This window comes from Bombina bombina, chromosome 1 (genome assembly GCF_027579735.1).
Source record: "Bombina bombina isolate aBomBom1 chromosome 1, aBomBom1.pri, whole genome shotgun sequence".
In the NCBI taxonomy this organism is placed as follows: Eukaryota; Metazoa; Chordata; class Amphibia; order Anura; family Bombinatoridae; genus Bombina; species Bombina bombina.
The window spans coordinates 805,404,908-805,425,958 of NC_069499.1; the positions used below are offsets into that span (position 1 = coordinate 805,404,908).

Consider the following 21,051-nt stretch of genomic DNA (forward strand, 5'->3'; position numbering starts at 1 on the left):
CTAGAGGTTACATCCGGGGCACTTGATCTAATTTTTACCATTAATCAGGAAATTTTTGTTCCTTCTCTTTGTCCTAATCCTTCTTCTCAAAAGGAACGTCTTTTGCATAACTTGGATTTTATGCAGGCTCTAAAGATTTTCTTGCAAGCTACTAAAGATTTTCAGCAATCTTCTTCCCTGTTTGTTGTTTTCTCTGGAAAGCGTAAGGGTCAGAAGGCTACTTCTACTACTCTGTCTCTCTTGTTGAGAAGTTTGATTCGTTTGGCTTATGAGACTGCCGGACAGCAGCCTCTTGAGAGAATTAGGGCTCATTCCACTAGGGCTGTATCCTTGTCTTGGGCTTTCAAAAATGAAGCTTCTGTGGAACAGATTTGCAAGGCGGCAACATGGTCCTCTCTCCATACTTTTTCCAAATTCTACAAATTTGATACTTTTGCCTTGGCTTCCTTTGAGACAAAGTTCTTCAAGCGTTGGTGCCTTCTGTTTAGGTCCTCCTGCCTTTTTTCTCCCTCCCTGTTCCGTGTCCTCTAGCTTGGGTATTGGTTCCCACTAGTAATTGGCCAGGAGTTGGATATCCCACTAGTTATTGGAATATTATACAAAAAGTTTTATAAGGGCTCAAAGATATGAGGTGCAAAGGGTTTTAACATTAAGATACATATACATATCTAAATATTTGTTTGTATGTATGTGTGCATGTATGAGATATATATATGTTTGTGTGTACATATGTATCTTTTCATGTATTTACAGATATATATATATATATATATATATATATATATATATATATATATATACGTAAATACATAAGTATGTGTATAAATAAAAAAATAAAAGAAATATATATATATATATATATATATATATATATATACACACATATATATACTACCAATGTTCCTTGGATTGCGAAGTGAGAGGCAGGGGGAGGGAAATAAATATAAAAGGATCTGGGGGGGTATTGAGTCCTAACCCTAATAGTTGGGCAGCTACACTACAGAAAAATAATTTATAAAGAAATAAACATACTTTTTTTTGGGGGGGGGGGCAAACTGGGTACTGGCAGACAGATGTCAGTACCCAAAATGGCATCTAATAGGTAGTGGGGGAGGTTTAGAGAGCTGTTTGGGGGGGATCAGGGAGTTTGGGGGCTAAGGGGGGGGGGGGTCCATCACAGCTGAGAAGATTTTTTTTTTTTAAACTAAAAAAAAAAATGAAAACTTTTATTTTATTACTGGCAGACTTTCTGCCAGTACTTAAGATGGCGGGGACAATTGTGGGGTGGGGGAGGGAAGAGAGTTGTTTGGGAGGGATCAGGGGTGGGATGCTGATCTCTACACAAAAGCTAAAATGAACCCTGCTAGCTACCTAATTAACCCCGTCACTGCTGGGCATAATACAAGTGTGGTGCACAGCGGCATTTTGCGGCCTTCTAATTGCCAAAAAGCAACGCCAAATCCATATATGTCTGCTATTTGATATCTGATATTTCTCACTAATTTCAGTGAGAAACCTAAAGTTTGTGACAACATTTGTGAAAAAGTGAACAATTTTTTTTATTTTATCGCATTTGGCGGTGAAATGGTGGCATGAAATATACCAAAATGGGCCTAGATCAATATTTTGGGTTGTCTTCTAAAAAAAATATATATGCATGTCAAGGGATATTCAGAGATTCCTGACAGAAATCAGTGTTCCAATGTAACTATTGCTAATTTTGAAAAAGTGCTTTAGAAATCACAAACTGCTACTTGTACTTATTGCCCTATAACTTGCAAAAAAGCATGGGTGTTTTTTTCGTGGTTGTAGATGTGTAACAGATTTTGGGGGTCAAAGTTAGAAAAAGCATGTTTTTTTTTTTTTTTTTGTTTTTTTTTCATCATATTTTATATTTTTTTTTTAGTAAACTATAAGATATGATGAAAATAATGGTATTTTTATAAAGTCCATTTAATGGCGAGAAAAACAGTATATAATATGTGTGGGTACAGTAAATGAGTAAGAGGAAAATTACAGCTAAACACAAACACCGCAGAAATGTAAAAATAGCCTTGGTCCCAAACGGTCATAAAATGGAAAAGTGCTTAAAGGGATAGTAAACCCCAAAATGTTCTTTAATGATTCAGGTAGAACATTTAATTTTAAACAACTTTCTAATTTAAATCTATTATCAAATTTTCTTCATTCTCTTGTTATCCATTGCTGAAGGGACAGCATTGCACTACTGACAGGAAGCTGAAAATATCTAATTAGCCAATCACATGAAACAAATGTGTGCAGGCACCAATTAGCAGCAGCTCCCACTAGTGTATTATATGTGCGTATTCATTTTTTAACAAGGGATACTAAGAGAACGAAGCACATTTGAAAATAGAAGTGAATTTAAAAGTGTCTTAAAATGGCAAGCTCTATCTGAATCATGTAAGTTTAATTTTGACTCTCCTATCCCTTTAAGGTGTTAAACAACTTTTCAATTTACTTCTATTATTTAATTTTCTTCCTTCTTTTGTTATACTTTGCTGAAAGGTTTATCAAGGAAAGCACAGGAGCAGCAACGAACCTAGGTTCTAGCTGCTGATTGGTGGCTGTATGTGTGTGTGTATGTGTGTATATGTATCTATATATATATATATATATATATATATATATATCTATATCTATATATATATCTATATCTATATCTATATATGTATCTATATATGTATCTATATATATATATATATATATATATATCTCTATATATATATCTCTCTCTCTCTCTCTCTCTCTATATATATATATATATATATATATATATATATATATATATATATATATACCGATTGTCATTGCTCACCCATGTGTTCAGTTAGAAACCAGTAGTGCATTTTTGGAAAAAAATAAATCTGAATTGTGTTTTTGAAGTTTGGACCTGATAGGAAGTTTTGACTATACTGTATATCTATCCTACCGCGGATACAAGAGACCAATTTATCCACAATCCAGTCAATCAAGAGTTACTATATCAAAGTTTATATTTATGTGAACCTTGGGTAGCCTTGGTTGCTGTCATTGCAATAATTGTATAATTTTACGGAACTTCAGATATGTTATTGAGCCTTTATTTCTTCTGTTTTATCTGAGAAATTGACAAATCTTGGGAATTACATGTTTCTTTCCTATGGCATGGGGAGGCCACAATGTCATTCCAATTAGTAGTGGTATATTTAACTCCTGGCCAGCAGGAGGAGGCAAAGAGCAACCCAGAAAATCTGTTAAAGGGACACTAAATTCAAAAACAATTATTTTGTGATTCAGATATAGCATGCAATTTTAAGCAATGTTCTAATTTACTCCTATTATCAAATTTTCTTCGTTCTCTTGCTATCTTTATTTAAAAAGCAGGAATTTGATGCATAGGAGCCGACCCATTTTTGTTTGAGAACCTAGCTTATGCTTGCTTATTGGTCGGTAAATGTAAGCCTCCAATAAGCAAGCGCTATCCATGGTGCTGAACCTAAAATGGGCTGGCTGCTAAGATTTACATTCCTGCTTTTAAGATAAAGATAGCAAGAAAACTAAGAAAAATTGATAATAGGAGTAAATTAGAAAGTTGCTTAAAATGTCATGCTCTATCTGAATCATGAAAGAAAAAAAATTGAGTTCAGTGTCCCTTTAAGTGTACTTCCCTTACTCATAATCCCCAGTCATTCTCTTTGCCTTTGTCAATGGAGGATGTGCAGATATGTTGTCTGAAGACTACCTAAGGTCCTTATACTGTGGACATATGGGTATATCTTTTTACCGGCCACATAGATAGATGCTCCTACCCTTTAGAGAGAGCAGGATAAGAGACCTAAATTCAATGTAAAATAAGGAGAGTGGTGCCCAGACAACAAATGGGCTGAATGTTAAAGTAGAAAAATGTATAAAAATAATTATAATTCAACTCTCCCTGTATATTATATAAGCTCTACAAATTATGTATTGAATATATATTCTCCTAATGGTATGTGTATACAGATATAGTATAATAAATTCTGAAAGCATATATCAAGCATAAAAATATATAATATAATTTATTTTAATTCATATAAAATACAATAATATAGTATTGCAATACATTCTAATAGATGTTGTGGCCACAACTCATAAAAAATATATATAAAATATATATATTAAGGAATATTCCCAAAAATGTATAATATAAAAATGTCCGGATAGAATGCTTAGTGCAAACGTCTGTATCAGTCTATTTTCAAATAATTGATCTTAGGTACACGCTCAAAAGGGTATATCTTATAAACTAGTTTGCCCCTGCATGTATGAGCTCCACGTAATCCACAGTTTCTGTTGGATACAAAAAACCTTGATATTAGAATAGTCAGCGTTCTCCAGCCGTTATGTTTACCAAAAGAACACGTGACAATATAGTAGCCAATAGAAGCACTGATCTTCTTTTCAAATCAGTGTTGCGAAAATTGCAAGTTTATATTCTTATTTCTGAATGTAAGTTCCAAAAATTACAAGTTTGTATCCAATCCGCTACTTGCGGTATACATTAGCAGTATAAGAAAACAATAATGTGAGCACAGTCATTGGCAGTCTCCGGTTCAAACACAGAACATCAAAGTCTTTCACTTAACTGTGTCTTTCAACTCAAGAACCGCTTACCCACCGCTGGCTTCTCCGTCTTATAAACAGCTTCCACTTGCTGCCGTATGTATACAATCGGTCCAATACTGGTTTCCACTTAGGTGTTCCTAGACACTGATACCTTTATCCGTACCGTCCGCCTTGTAACCGGATATACCGGGAATAGTAGATGCTGTATTTTTCTGGCACCCACTGTCGAAACTCAGCCTTGTGTCTTCAGAATGTTAAGTCCCAGGTTAATCCCCTCGGTAGCTGTTGGGGGTTTACTCTATTGTGACGGCACAAATAATTTGTTTGTCTTATTAAGTATTTATAATATACATATTTATCTTACAGACCTAATTGGTCCTGTAAGGGCCTGTTCTTTTACGTTTCACAGTTTTTTCTGTTTAAAAAAGATTAGTCTGATATTTTGCTGCCATCTGGTGTTCATTTAATGTTCAATAATTTTCCTCTCTTTTTGAGATGATTTCTGACATTCTTGTTGGCTTTATAGAGATGGATCCTATGTTTAAGTGATCTTAGATCTCTATGAGGATATTTCTAAGTGTCCGTATTTTATGTTTTCATTACTGCTTTCTTTTCAAGTGATGATTGCGATTTGACCTCATGAATTTTCATAGGTTCTTTATATATTCTAATTTATATTTCTTAAGCACATGTGCATTGTTTTCAATCTCTCTCAAAGGGAAGATCTGTAAACATGACTATGTCTATAATTATTTTTTGTATAGGATCTGTTTAGGTCTCTACTTTGCCCTTTTTTTAATTCAAATTTTCTATTTTTATATTGAATCAGGGGGGTGTACCATGATAGCTTAGTGGTTTCCTTTGCCATCTTGAAATTGTAGGTTGAGAGTTCAATTCCAGTTGTGGCTGGGCGCTCTCCATAATACATTCTACAAATATCCTTGCCATATCCAGCCTTATATCAGGTTTGAATCCGCAATGTCTCTGATCCTTCAACTGTAGAAGTTGTATCCCAGGGATTCAGGATAGGTTTATAGGTTTAAGCTTTATCTTCTCAGAGACAAGTTTTTCCTGTCAAGGCTATCTGCAATCCAGTTAAAGAGGAGGCCTTCTTAAACTTAGTAAAGGACCTTTCTTCCCTGGGAGGGTTTTTTCGAGTTCCCGAAGAGGAACAGGGTCCAGGATTCTATTCAAATCCCTTTGTGGTTCCCAAAGAAGAGGAACCTTTTTGTCCCTTTTTAGCCCTAGAGGGTCTCCACAAATTTCTCAGGGTTCCGTCCTTTTAAATGGATACTTTTTTGTTCCATTCTTCCCTTGGTTCAGGAAGTCAGTTCTTCACTACAATAAATCTGAAGTATGCGCATCTTCATGTTCCCATCTCAGGGGACATCACCAAGGTTTATGGTTTGCCTTTCTGGACCATTTTTTTCCAGTTGGCTGTTCTTCCTTTTTGGCCTGGCTACAGCTCCCAGAATTTTCACAAAGGTTCTGGGGGCTCTTCTGGCAGTGGTCAGGTCTCAGAGAATCGCTGTGGTGCCTTACCTGGACAACATCTTAATTCAAGCATCATCTTTTCATCTAGCAGATATGTTGTCTGTCCTTCATTCCATCTGAGACCTCTGCTGTTCCCAAGGACGGAAAGTGAATCTGGGAAAGAGTTCCCTTGTACCACATACAAGGGTGTGTTTCTTAGGAACATTTATAGATTCCTCGTGTCTGCGATTTTTCCAACGGACGTCAGAAAAAAGAGCCCTCAGTGGCTCAGAGGAGAATGCTGCAAGACAGCAGAGCAAATAGACCCAGGATCAATCACAGGCACTGGTTGGATGATTTTTCCAAACTTCTTGCTTCGTGCCTTTCTCTTCAGTTTGCTATTCGTCCATCAGTGGCTCTGCATGGAGGGATTGGTCTGATGGTTGCTTCAATGGACATCATTCCCTTTGCTCGGTTCCATCTGAGACCTCTGCAGTTATGCAGGCTCAGTCAATGACTTGGAGACCACTTAGATCCCTCGCAGAGGATAGTTCTGGATCCCCTAAGAAGAGACTCTCTCTTGTGGTGGATTTTGCAGGACTTTCTGTCTCGGGGCACATGCTTCCTGAGACCTTCTTAGACGATTGTGTCCACGGATGCCAGTCTGTTAGGCTGGGGAGCAGTTTGGAGCTCCTTAACAGCACAGGGTCTGTGGACTCAGGAGGAGTCTTCTCTTCCCATGAACATCTTAGAGTTGAGAGCAATCTTCAATGCCTTGACAACTTGGCCTAGACTAGCCTTGTTCCCGGTTTATCAGATTTAATTTGGACATCTTCTCCTCAGTGGCTTCATCAACCACCAGGGAGGAACTCAGAGTTCCTTAGCAATGAAGGAGGTAACTCGCATTCTCCAGTGGGCGAAGTCTCGCGATTGTCTCTCTGCCATCCACATCCCAGGGGTGGACATCTGGGAAGCATTTTTTCTGGGCAGGCAGACCTTTTATCCCGGAGAGTAGGCTCTTCAACCAGAGGTTTTCACAATGATAACCTTCAGGTTGGGGGTTCCGGAGTTTGATCTGGTGGCATCTTGTCAAACGCCAAGCCTCCAAAGTACGGTTAAGATCAAGAGATCCTCAAGCCATTCTGATAGCCGCTCTGGCGGTTCCTTGGAACATCAATCTAGCATTCCTGTTTTCTCCGGTTGCTCTCCTTCAGCGAGTAATTGCTCGTATTTAGCAGGAGAGAGCGTCTGTGATTCTATTAGCTCCTGCAGGGCCTTGCAGGATCTGGCTCGTGGATCTGGTAGCAATGTCATCTCTTCCACCTTGGAGGTTGCCTTTGAGGAAGGACCTTCTACTTCAAGGTCCCTTCCTTCATCCAAATCTAGTTTCTCTGAAACTGACGGCTTGGAAATTGAACGCCTAGTCTTAACTAGATGTGGCTTCTCTGAGAAAGTCATAGATAATATGCTTCAGACTCGTAATCCTGTTACTCACAGAATCTGCCATAGGGTATGGTGTAAATACCTTTTATTGGTGTGATTCAAAGGTTTTTTTTCTCAGAATAGGTTCCTCGACATTTGGCTTTTCTTCAGGAAAGACTGGAGAAAGATTTGTCAGTCAGTACTCTGAGGGGTCAAATTTCTGCACTGTCTATTCTTTTGCACAAACGTCTGGCAGATTTACCAGATGTTCAAGCTTTTGTTCAGGCCCTGGTCAGAATCAGACCTGTGTTTAAATCTGTTGCTCCTCCTTTGAGCTTTAACCTAGTTCTTAAAGTTTTGCAGCAGGTTCCATTTGAGCCGATGTATGTTGTTGATATAAAATTATCTTGGAAGGTTTTGTTTCGCATTGCTTTTTCTTCCGCTCGCAGAGTTTCTGAGCTTTCAGCTCTGCAGTGTGATTCCCCGTACCTTATTTTTCATGCAGATAAGGTGGTCCTTCGTACTAAATTGGGGTTTCTCCCTAAGGTGGTGTCGGATTGAAACATTAATCAGGAAATTGTTGTTCCTTCTTTTTGTCCTAATCCTTCTTCTCATAAGGAACGTCTTTTGCATAACTTGGATGTTGTGCATGCTCTAAAATTTTACCTACAAGCTACTGAAAATTTTCGGCAATCTTCTGCCGTTTGCTGTTTTCTCTGGAAAGCGTAAGGGTCAGAAGGCCACTTCTACTACCCTTTCCCTCTGGTTAAGAAGTATTGTTACGGTTGCCTCCAGGCTGGCTGGAAGTTGGACCGTAGAAAAGGATGCTCCTAGCGCTCACCAAAGGAGCAGCAGCACTGTAGACTCTATAACTGCTGCGTAGCCACCATAAGTAATGCAGACTCTATGAACCACCGCTGCTGGGCTGGTATCTCGCCGTCTGCTCTGCGCCCTGGACCTATGACCAGGCTCCAGTAGGTGAACCTCTTCCTTCTGTAGCAATCCCTGTAGCTAAGGGAGTATGACGAGCATAGCAATCCCTGTAGTGATTATAAGCTGTATCCTACAAACATGAGTCAAAGCTTCAAGTTAGAGGGTCAACATAGGTCTGATGTACTGGAGCACACAGCCTGCTTTTTATTGAGGTTACATGCAAACAGGACACTCTCAGGGGGAGGCATAAAATCCCCCATCACACATTTGATATTAGATAGAGAGACACTCCCTTTGACAGGCCACAACATTACTTCAGCAGATAACATTTTACACACAATAAAACAATGCAGTCCACCTTATCACTACTAGAAGTCTGATTAGACAATGGGAAAGTTTATCACTAAACTTAATTAGAGCTGATCCCAGCAAACTTGTATTTAGAATGCTTCTTGAAGCTGAACAAAGTTATCTCTGTAGTTCTGACCGAAGGGTCTGTCACATAGCACTTAATGGCACACAATGAAACTGAACCAAGTGGGAGAAAGCCAGGGACAAGTCATTTCACAGGTCTGGGGACATAGTCTTAAAGGGGCATTGTTCACCAAAGTCACAATATGTCCCCAGACGGTTCTTAAAGGGCCACACACACCCAACAAAAGTCAATATGTCCTCAGGGGCACAATCTTCCAGGGGCCATAGTCATGTGGAAGGAGGCTGGCAAATAGGCTTCTCCAAAATCCAGGGAAGCAGGGCAATTTTCCATTTAAAGGGCCAGTTACAAACAGCAGTTTGTAACATATCTCCCCTTTTGGAGGGAGACTAACCAGGCACCTGACCTTCTGCCGGTCAGTGCCTAAGTTAGTCTCGCAACCCACCCACAAATAATCGTTAGCAGCAAAGTAGCCCCCCCACAATACGTAGTACTGGCCTGTAAGTTCCAGGTTGTAGGATGAAAGTGTAGCATCCTCGGCCTTCCTGGCGCAGCTGGGCAAATAGCTGATGGTACTTGGGGGGCAGAGGCCAGCGGCACTCTGCCCTGGTGCCAGCGCTTCTGCTGGGGTCAGGGGTTTGCAGGCCAGTTCTGTAACAAGGACAAGGTCTGTAGAGCAGAGGCCAGCAGCGCTCTGTCCTGATGCCAGCTCTTCTGCTGGGGGAATTGGGGCATAGTCCTGCCCGGTGGCAAAGGGAACGTGGGGGTCAGTGGGGGTTAACATCTCCACTGTTAACCCTGGGCCCAAGTTAGGAGTTAGCTGGGGAGGGGGAGATTGGCTTACCTCCTCCTCCTGATACTCCGGCGGCCGTTGGGAAGGGAGGTCGATGCTCTCCGTTTCCTGTGGAACATGCTGCGGCTGGGGAGAGAGACCGGTTGTCTCCTCTCCCTGGAAGGCACACTCCGGCTGGGGAGGGAGGTCGATGCTCTCCCCTCCCTGTAGCTGGGTCTGTGGCTGGGGATCTGGGCCGCCTGCCCAGCATCCCTGTAGGGCCGGTAGAGAGACTGCGGTCCCATCTCCACCTGCCTGCTGGGGGTCCTCCCAGGACCAGTCTATGAGGCCTGCTGCCTCTGGTATCTCTGGTTGGGGTTGGGGAAGGAGACCTGTTGTCTCTTCCCTCTGCACAGTATACTGCCGCTGGGGAGGGAGGTCGCTGCTCTCCTCTCCCTGTGGAACATGCTGCGGCTGGGGAGAGAGACCAGGTGTCCATACCCTCAAACTCCACAGTTGGCGCTCAAAGGCTCGTGCCGCTTCGTTCTCAGTAGCCAATTCCCGGATGAGGCGACTGACTACCTCCTGTGCAGGGTCTGGACCATATCGGACTAGCCGCCTCTTTACCTCTGGAACGAAATCAGCGCCCTCATAGCGACGGATCAGGTTGAGGTGCTCTTCACAGGGTTCTGACCAGTGTCTTGTCAGCTCCATGCTGCTGTAGGTAGGGACGCTGCACAGTGGCTAGCGTTGCCCTCAATTACTCTCCTACGATACCAGTGCTGTTGTGGTGCTGCTCCTTGCGCTAGGACGCGATCCCACCGCTGCCGCCAAATGTTACGGTTGCCTCCAGGCTAGCTGGAAGTTGGACCGTAGAAAAGGATGCTCCTAGCGCTCACCAAAGGAGCAGCAGCACTGTAGACTCTATAACTGCTGCGTAGCCACCATAAGTAATGCAGACTCTATGAACCACCGCTGCTGGGCTGGTATCTCGCCGTCTGCTCTGCGCCCTGGACCTATGACCAGGCTCCAGTAGGTGAACCTCTTCCTTCTGTAGCAATCCCTGTAGCTAAGGGAGTATGAAGAGCATAGCAATCCCTGTAGTGATTATAAGCTGTATCCTACAAACATGAGTCAAAGCTTCAAGTTAGAGGGTCAACATAGGTCTGATGTGCTGGAGCACACAGCCTGCTTTTTATTGAGGTTACATGCAAACAGGACACTCTCAGGGGGAGGCATAAAATCCCCCATCACACATTTGATATTAGATAGAGAGACACTCCCTTTGACAGGCCACAACATTACTTCAGCAGATAACATTTTACACACAATAAAACAATGCAGTCCACCTTATCACTACTAGAAGTCTGATTAGACAATGGGAAAGTTTATCACTAAACTTAATTAGAGCTGATCCCAGCAAACTTGTATTTAGAATGCTTCTTGAAGCTGAACAAAGTTATCTCTGTAGTTCTGACCGAAGGGTCTGTCACATAGCACTTAATGGCACACAATGAAACTGAACCAAGTGGGAGAAAGCCAGGGACAAGTCATTTCACAGGTCTGGGGACATAGTCTTAAAGGGGCATTGTTCACCAAAGTCACAATATGTCCCCAGACGGTTCTTAAAGGGCCACACACACCCAGCAAAAGTCAATATGTCCTCAGGGGCACAATCTTCCAGGGGCCATAGTCATGTGGAAGGAGGCTGGCAAATAGGCTTCTCCAAAATCCAGGGAAGCAGGGCAATTTTCCATTTAAAGGGCCAGTTACAAACAGCAGTTTGTAACAAGTATGATTTGTTTTGATTATGAGATAGCTGGACAGCAGCTTCCTGAGAGAATTACGGCTCATTCCACTAGGGCTGTCTCCTCATCTTGGGCTTTCAAAAATGAAGCTTCTGTGGAACAGATTTGCAAGGCGGCAACATGGTCCTCTCTCCATACTTTTTCCAAATTCTACAAATTTGATACTTTTGCCTTGGCCGAGGCTTCCTTTGAGACAAAGTTCTTCAAGCGTTGGTGCCTTCTGTTTAGGTCCTCCTGCCTTTTTTCTCCCTCCCTGTTCCGTGTCCTCTAGCTTGGGTATTGGTTCCCACTAGTAATTGGCCAGGAGTTGGATATCCCACTAGTTATTGGAATGGCATTGTGGACTCTCCATGTCCGGTTAAGAAGTTTGATTTGTTTTGATTATGAGATAGCTGGACAGCAGCTTCCTGAGAGAATTACGGCTCATTCCACTAGGGCTGTCTTCTCATCTTGGGCTTTCAAAAATGAAGCTTCTGTGGAACAGATTTGCAAGGTGGCAACATGGTGCTCTTTGCATAATTTTTCCAAATTCTACAAATTTGATACTTATGCCTCGACTTTTGGGAGAAAGGTTCTTCAAGCGGTGGTGCCTTCTGTTTACGTCCTCCTGCCTTGTTCTCCATACCTTTTCATTCTGTGTCCTCTAGCTTGGGTTTTGGTTCCCACTAGTAATTGGAATGACGTTGTGGAATCTCCATGCCATAGGAAAGAAAACAAAATGTTGTGCTTACCTGATAAATGTCTTTCTTTCTGCGCATGGAGAGTCCACGATCCCACCCTCTTTTTAAATTTTGTTCGGCAGTTTTTTTGAGTAAACCTCAGGCACCTTTATACCCTTGTTTATCTTCTTTATCTTCTTTTTCCATTTTCTTCTACAAGATACGAGTCCACGGATTTCATCCTTACTTATGGGATATTAACCTCCTGCTAACAGGAAGTGGCAAAGAGCACCACAGCAGAGCTGTATATATTTCTCCTCCCTTCCCTCCACCCCCAATCATTCTCTTTGCCTGTGTTAGTACTAGGAAGAGGTAAAGTGAGGTGTTAGTTTTAGTTTCTTCAATCAAGAAGTTTTTTATTTTAAATGGTACCGGTGTGTACTATTTTCCTCAGGGAGATATGGAAGAAGATTTCTGCCCTGAGGTTGATGATCTTAGTAGACGTAACTAAGATCCATGTTGGTTTCCACAGAGTGCTGAAGGTAGTGCAAGAGAAATCTTCAGTGTGGAGAACGGTTGCATGCTACAAGCATTGAGGTATGTTCAGTCTTTTATTTCTGAGGAGACTTGTTATATCAGAATTGGCTGACATTTTATTCCCTGCAAGGGAAGGGGTAAGAAGTAGACCTGTACACAAAGGGTGTTACTTAAAATCCTGTGCTTAACCGTTTTCATTGACATAGTTCTGGGCTGAAGTATGAAAAGGGACACTGGGAGAGGCAGCTTATCGTTTTTATTTGTTTATGAGATACAAATATAAGTATGGCTGCAGCATTACTGTGCTGTTTTTAGGGGACCACATGGCTTTCCTTCCTAACCGCTTCCCATGCGGTGATACAGATTAGCTTGTTTGACGTCCATGATGGGCGGGGCCTATTTTCGCGCGCTCAGACACCCGGTACACTCTGACTGAGAAGGCTGCAGGCATTAGCTCCGGTTGGGCCTAAACTTCTGTTCTGATGACCGGATCGTTGTAGAGTCGTTTAGCAGTACCCTGAGGTCAGGTAGGCGCTGCAGCGGAGCTGGGGCGAGGTGCAGGGATCATTTTTTTCAAACAAAATATATTTTTTGCTATAAATGTCCTATAAAGGTTAATTTAGCCATTTGCTCTTAAGGTGCAATAATTTTTGGCCACATTGAACATGTGTATTTAATCATATTGCGTTTTTTAGCGTTTTGAAGCAGTTTTGGAAAAATTGTACGCTTTTTTATTTTTTAAAGGCGCAGTACACATTTTTGAAAAATCGTTTGAAATCAATAAATAAAGTGTTTAACGACTATTGGGGTTATTACTAGTCTGTTTAACATGTCTGACATTGAGGATACTAATTGCTCTATGTGTTTAGAAGCCATTGTGGAACCCCTGCTTACTTTGTGTTCCTCTTGTACTGAAAAGGCCTTACAATGTAAAAACCATATTTTAGGTAAAGAAAGTGTGCCTAAGGATGATTCTTAGTCTGAAGAGAATCAGGATATGCCATCCAATTCTCCCCAAGTGTTACAACCTTTAACGCCCACACAAGCGACGCCAAGTACCTCTAGTGCGTCTAATTATTTTACTCTGCAGGAGATGGCTGTAGTTATGTCAACTACCCTTACAGAGGTATTATCTAAATTACCAGTGTTAAAGGGTAAACGCAGTAGGTCAGGTATTAATGTGAATACTGAATCCTCTGATGCTTTATTGGCTATTTCTGATGTACCCTCACAGTGCTCTGAGTTGGGGGTTAGGGAATTGCTGTCTGAGGGAGAACTTTCAGACCCAGGAAATATGTTATCTCAGACAGATTCGGACGTTATGTCCTTTAAATTTAAGCTTGAACACCTCCGCCTGTTACTTAGGGGGGTTTTAGCGACTCTGGATGATTGTGACCCTATTGTGATACCACCAGAGAAGTTGTGTAAGATGGACAAATATCTAGAGGTACATATTTACACCAATGTTTTTCCGGTTCCTAAAAGAATTTCGGAAATTATAAAAAAGGAGTGGGAAAATGTTTCCCATATCAGACACTATTCGGGACTCTTGGCAGACAGTCCCTAAGGTGGAGGGAGCTATATCTACCCTGGCTAAGCTTACAACTATACCTATCGAGGACAGTTGTGCTTTCAAAGACCCTATGGATAAGAAGTTAGAGGGTCTTCTAAAGAAATTATTTATTCATCAGGGTTTTCTTTTACAACCTACGGCTTGCATTGTTCCAGTAACTACTGCAGCAGCTTTTTAGTTTGATGCTCTAGAGGAGTCTCTGAAGGTATTAGAGGCCATTTTGGATAGAATTAAGGCTCTCAAGCTAGCTAATTCTTTTATTACAGATGCCGCTTTTCAAATTGCTAAATTAGCAGCGAAAAATGCAGGATTTGCCATTTTAGCGAGTAGAGCGTTATGGCTCAGATCATGGTCTGCTGATGTGTCATCAAAATTTAAGCTTTTAGCTATTCCTTTCAAGGGTAAGACCCTATTTGGACCTGAATTGAAGGAAATCATTTCTGACATTACTGGAGGTAAAGGTCACGCCCTACCTCAGGATAAGTCTGTTAAAGGGACACTAAACCCACATTTTTTCTTTCATGATTCAGATAGAGCATGCAATTTTAAGCAACTTTCTAATTTACTCCTATTATCAATTTCTCTTTGTTCTCATGCTATCTTGATTTGAAAAAGCAGTACTGTAAACTTTAGAGCCGGCCCATTTTTTTGTTCAGCACTTGGGTAGCACTTGCTGATTGGTGGCTAAATGTATCAAACCAATCAAAAAAGAGGGAACTTTCAGACCCATTTTAGATCTCAAGTGTCTAAACAAGTTTCTCAGAGTCCCATCGTTCAAGATGGAGACTATTCAAACAATCTTACCAATGATCCAGGAGGGTCAATATATGACTACCGTGGACTTGAAGGATGCATACCTTCATATTCCTATTCACAAGGATCATCATCTTCCTTGCCTTCCTGGACAAACATTTTCAGTTTGTGGCTCTTCCCTTCGGGTTGGCCACAGCACCCAGAATCTTCACAAAGGTTCTAGGGTCCCTGGGCATAGCAGTGGCGCCTTATCTAGACGATATTTTGATTCAGGCGTCAACTTATCATCAGACAAAATCTCACACGGACACAATGTTGTCTTTCCTGAGAACTCACGGTTGGAAGGTAAACATAGAAAAGAGTTCACTAGTTCCACGGGCAAGAGTTCCTTTCTTGGGAACTCTGATAGATTCGATAGACATGAAAATATTTCTGACGGAGGTCAGAAAATCAAAGATTCTAAATACTTGCCTAGCACTTCAGTCCATTCCTCGGCCATCAGTGGCTCAGTGTATGGAGGTAATTGGATTAATGATAGCGGCAATGGACATTGTTCCGTTTGCTCGCTTTCATCTCAGACCACTGCAGCTGTGCATGCTAGGACAGTGGAATGGGGACTATGCAAATTTATCTCCTCAGATAAATCTGGATCAAGAAACCAGAGACTCTCTTCTTTGGTGGTTGTCGCCGGATCATCTGTCCCAGGGGTCATGTTTCCGCAGACCCTCGTGGGTGATAGTGACAAGGGACGCCAGTCTTCTGGGCTGGGGGGCAGTCTGGAATTCCCTGAAAGCTCAGGGTGTTTGGACTCAGGTAGAGTCTCTTCTTCCTATCAATATTCTGGAACTGAGAGCAATATTCAATGCGCTCCAGGCGTGGCCTCAGTTGGCTTCGGCCAAATTCATCAGATTCCAGTCGGACAATATCATGACTGTGGCGTATATCAATCATCAGGGGGGAACAAGGAGTTCCTTAGCGATGATAGATGTATCAAAGATAATTCGATGGGCGGAGGCCCACTCATGCTATCTATCGACAATCTACATCCCAGGAGTAGAGAACTGGGAAGTGGATTTTCTAAGTCGTCAGACTTTTCATCCGGGGGAGTGGGAACTCCACCCGGAGGTGTTTGCCTCATTGATTCTCCAATGGGGCAGACCTGAGTTAGATCTGATGGCATCTCGTCAGAATGCCAAGCTTCCACGTTACGGATCCAGGTCGAGGGATCCTCAGGCCGAACTGATAGATGCCTTGGCAGTTCCTTGGTCGTTCAGCCTAGCTTATGTGTTTCCACCGTTCCCTCTCCTTCCACGCGTGATTGCTCGGATCAAATAGGAGAGAGCTTCAGTAATCCTGATAGCGCCTGCGTGGCCACGCAGGACTTGGTATGCGGATCTAGTGGACATGTCCTCTCTGCCACCGTGGAAACTTCCTTTGAGACAGGACCTTCTCATTCAAGGTCCTTTCCAACATCCAAATCTAAATTCTCTGCAGTTGACTGCTTGGAGATTGAACGCTTGATTTTATCTAAGCGGGGATTCTCTGATTCGGTCATCAATACTTTGATACAGGCTTGTAAGCCTGTCACTAGAAAGATCTATCATAAAATATGGCGTAAATATCTTTATTGGTGTGAATCCAAAGGTTACTCATGGAGTAGAGTTAGGATTCCCAGGATTCTGTCTTTTCTCCAAGAAGGATTGGAGAAAGGGTTATCAGCAAGTTCTTTAAAGGGACAGATTTCTGCTTTGTCTATTTTGCTTCACAAGCGTTTGGCAGATGTGCCAGATGTTCAGTCTTTTTGTCAGGCTTTATCCAGAATTAAGCCTGTATTTAGACCTATTACTCCTTCCTGGAGTTTGAATTTAGTTCTTAGAGTTCTTCAAGGGGTTCCGTTTGAACCCATGCATTCCATAGATATTAAATTGTTATCTTGGAAAGTTTTGTTTTTGGTTGCTATTTCTTCTGCTCGAAGAGTTTCTGAGCTTTCAGCGTTACAATGTGATTCGCCTTATCTTATATTTCATTCTGATAAGGTGGTTTTGCGTACCAAACCTGGATTTCTTCCTAAGGTTGTTTCAAATAAGAATATTAATCATGAAATTGTTGTTCCTTCCTTGTGTCCTAATCCTTCTTCTAAGAAGGAGCGTCTGTTACATAACCTGGACATGGTCCGTGCCTTGAAGTTTTACTTAGGCAACCAAGGATTTCCGTCAATCATCTTCGTTGTTTATTCTGGAAAGCGTAGGGGTCAGAAAGCTACTGCTACCTCTCTTTCTTTTTGGCTGAGGAGTATCATCCGCTTGGCATATGAGACTGCTGGACAGCAGCCTCCTAAAAGAATTACGGCTCATTCTACTGGGGCTGTAGCTTCCACATGGGCCTTTAAAAACAATGCTTCTGTTGAACAGATTTGTAAGGCTGCGACTTGGTCGTCCCTTCATACTTTTTCAAAATTTTACAAATTTGATACTTTTGCTTCTTCTGAGGCTGTTTTTTGGAGAAAGGTTCTTCAAACAGTGGTGCCTTCCGTTTAGGTCTCTGTCTTGTCCCTCCCGTTTCATCCGTGTCCTGTAGCTTTGGTATTGTATCCCACAAGTAAGGATGAAATCCGTGGACTCGTAGTGTCTTGTAGAAGAAAATGAAATTTATGCTTTCCTGATAAATTGATTTCTTCTACGATACGACGAGTCCACGGCCCTCCCTGTCATTTTAAGACAGATTATATTTTATTTTTACAACTTCAGTCACCTCTGCACCTTTAGCTTTTCCTTTCTCTTCCTAAACCGTCGGTCGAATGACTGGGGGTGGAGGGAAGGGAGAAGCTATATATACAGCTCTGCTGTGGTGCTCTTTGCCACTTCCTGTTAGCAGGAGGATAATATCCCACAAGTAAGGATGAAATCCGTGGGCTTGTTGTATCGTAGAAGAAATCAATTTATCAGGTAAGCATAAATTTAATTTTCCTTCGGCTGAATGACTGGGGATTATGGGTAAGGGAAGTTACATTTAACAGCTTTGCTGGGGTGCTCTTTGCCTCCTTATGCTGACCAGGAGTTGATTGTCCCACTTGTAATTGAAATGAGGTCATGGACTCTCCATGCCCGGAAAGAAAGAAATGTATCAGGTAAGCATAAATTTTGTTTTTAGAAATTTTCTTCGATCTTATATTTGTTATTACATACATATGTGTACAAACAAACACCTTTCTCTAGGTCCTCCAACTGTGTTTAACAGATGTATTTGGAAGAAATCTCTCAAATCCTGTCTTATCTGTACTTAAAAGGGAATGGAAACCACAAAAATATTATTCATGATTCGGATAGAACATAAACAACTTTCAAATTTACTTTTATTGTCATCTATGCTTCATTCTCCTGTTATACACAGCTTTGCACTACCGGCAGCTGAACACATCTATTTAGCCAATCACAAGAGACAAATGTATAGAGGCACCAATCACCAGCTAGCTCCCACTAGTGTAGGATATGTACGTATTCATTTTCAACAATGGATACCAAGAGAACAAAGCACATTTGAAAATTGTAGGGATTTTAAAAGTGTCTTAAAATTGCATGCTCTGTCTGATTCTTGCAAGTTTAATTTTTACTTTCATATCCCTTTAATATTAGAAAAGGTTTTGCAGACAAGGATATTCTTTTGTGTTCTGAAATGCCCTGGTTTTGTCTACTAATATATTTTAAAGAGACTTTAATGTCAATTAAAATAAATGCTCCATCTATAACCCACCTCTGTGATTTTTGCTTTAGATTTCCGGAAAAGGAAACGTTTGTCTTCAGATGAAGAATCTGAGATCCTGAAAAGCAAACTCTCCCCAACATCTCGTGACACACAAAGGCAAAGTGATTCCCGAAGAGGCTTTCCAGAAGAATCTCCCAGTCCCCAGATTCCAGAAAAGCCAACAGGAAAGCGGAAGTGTAAAACAAAACATGTTGGAGGCAGTCCTGACGAGGATGGGAAGGTATAGTTTAATCCTGACCTGCAATGAACTGGTACCATCAAGTTGCTTTTTTTTCCCAACTTGCTGTTGAGTTATATTGAGTTATATTGAGTTATATTGTGTGTATTCTTTTAGCAAATACCTGTATTGTGGAGTCAAATAAATTTAAGTTGTCAGTCTTATAGCTCAGGGGCTAAAGTGCATCCGCGTTTCTGGCAGTAAGCCATAGTTCTAAGCCTTAAAGGGAATGTTTGCAACCTCATGTTGTTTATCCACAAGATATAGGTGTGTTCTAGGGATACTTTTTCACTGGTAATTGATATTTCTACTTTACCTCTCACATACATTTATTCTCATGTATGTGTGAGGTTCCAATAATTACAGGGCTAGATTTTGTATTATTTAGGCATTTGTTTATGTGAAGTGGGTTTCTGGTTCTGGGTAACACAATGTATGCAGCTAGATATTGTATTTAAAGTGAATATAAAATTGAATGAATGAGTGCCCGGTTTTTAAAAATACTATTAAAAACAGGAGCACTTTCATTCACGAAACTTTACATTGCAGTGTTGTTTTTAAATACTTACTTTTTTCTTTAGGAAACCCAGACTGACGATACTTCGCCCGCAGCTCCTCTGTACTTACCTCAGCAATGACAAAACTGGCTTCCTCCAATCATGGCGTGCACCCCAGAGCGTCCAGCTCGTGAGGCCACACAAAGATTGGAGGAAGATGGTTTTGTCATTGCTGTGGTATGTCACAAAAGATTTCAGGACATAACCATTCTACACCCTGCACAGTGATTGTCTGATAATTGTATTCATATGGACCCCAGTTGGTCTTAGCTGAAGAGATGAAAGACCTTTTAAAGAGTATATCCCTAGACCAGTGTTTGCCAAACTCGGTCCTCACGTACCCCAACAGGCCTGATTTTCACATTATCAGCTGTTGGGTGAGAGCAGTTTAGTAACCTGTTGTGAGAAAACACAACAAAAATAAAGTAGTGAAAAGGTAACTGACAATAATAATAGTAAGATGACCACTATTGAAAATTCCACTTTGTAAAAAATTAAAACATTTTTCTCCCATTATTTCCTAATTTGCTGTCTTTTGTCTTCAGGGAAAGATGAGGCGGGTCAGCCAATCTCCCAAAACCACCCCCACCAAATCCACACCTTCCAAGAAAGGCACAGATCCCAGCACTCCTTGTCGTTCAAGACGGACAAGTTCACTTGGTTCTTCAGACACTCCCTCAGCTCAGCACATCCCTCCTGAAGCGCGGAGATTGATTGTGAACAAAAATGCAGGCGAGACCCTTCTGCAGAGGGCAGCCCGGCTTGGATACAAAGTAAAAAAAATTAAAATTACTCTATAGAGTGTTTCATCTGTTACAAATATATATATTTTTTTAAAAAAAGTCTGATTGTGGGTGTGAGGCACTTATGAATTATTTTGTACATTATAGGAAATGTGTGTGGACGTAAAATACGTAGCATAATGTAGGATATCTTAACAAGGTTTTCATTTGCCATATGTACTTTATGCATTCTTACTTTAATGATATATTCTCTGTAGTTTCTAAGTTTTCTGTAAAAGGGGATCCTTAAAATGTTGAGAATAGAATGATGTTCCTTGAGTGTTTTGATTTAATGGATGTACTTTTACTTTTGTAGGATGTTGTGCTTTACTGTCTGCAAAAAGATCTGGGAGATGTCAATCACCGGGATAATGCAGGCTATACAGCATTACATGAAGCATGTGCACGTGGTTGTACAGAAATTCTACAAATCTTGCTAGATCATGGCGCCAATGTTAACTGCAGTGCACAGGATGGTACCAGGTAATACATGTTGTTTGTATGTTGTATGCTGTATGCTTTTATATATCATATGTAGTGTCATGATATTGTGTGGACCTTTTATTGCTGGGTGTGCAGCCTGTATAACTTCCCAGACGTCTGTTGGATTCCTCCTGTTCCCACTGGCTGTAGTTCTGTTTCTGTGTATTTGGACTTTTGTATGGTGGGTGTGAGTGTGACCCTCTCAGTTTGAGATCCTTACGCTGCAAAGACACGGCTACCCTCTGACCTCTGTCAGGTATGTTTGTGGCTTTACCCCAA

General features: G+C 41.3%; 1 protein-coding gene across 4 annotated transcripts in view; it reads left to right on the forward strand.

Moving 5' to 3' along the window:
• BCORL1 (BCL6 corepressor like 1) overlaps positions 1-21,051 on the forward strand; it is a 137,700-nt gene that overhangs the window by 79,307 nt on the left and 37,342 nt on the right. For all 4 annotated transcript variants that reach the window (XM_053699384.1, XM_053699386.1, XM_053699385.1 and 1 more), the window contains 3 exons: positions 18,742-18,953; positions 20,053-20,280; positions 20,606-20,772. In XM_053699384.1, the coding sequence (XP_053555359.1) occupies positions 18,742-18,953; positions 20,053-20,280; positions 20,606-20,772 (607 nt within the window). The remainder of the gene's footprint in view (positions 1-18,741; positions 18,954-20,052; positions 20,281-20,605; positions 20,773-21,051) is intronic.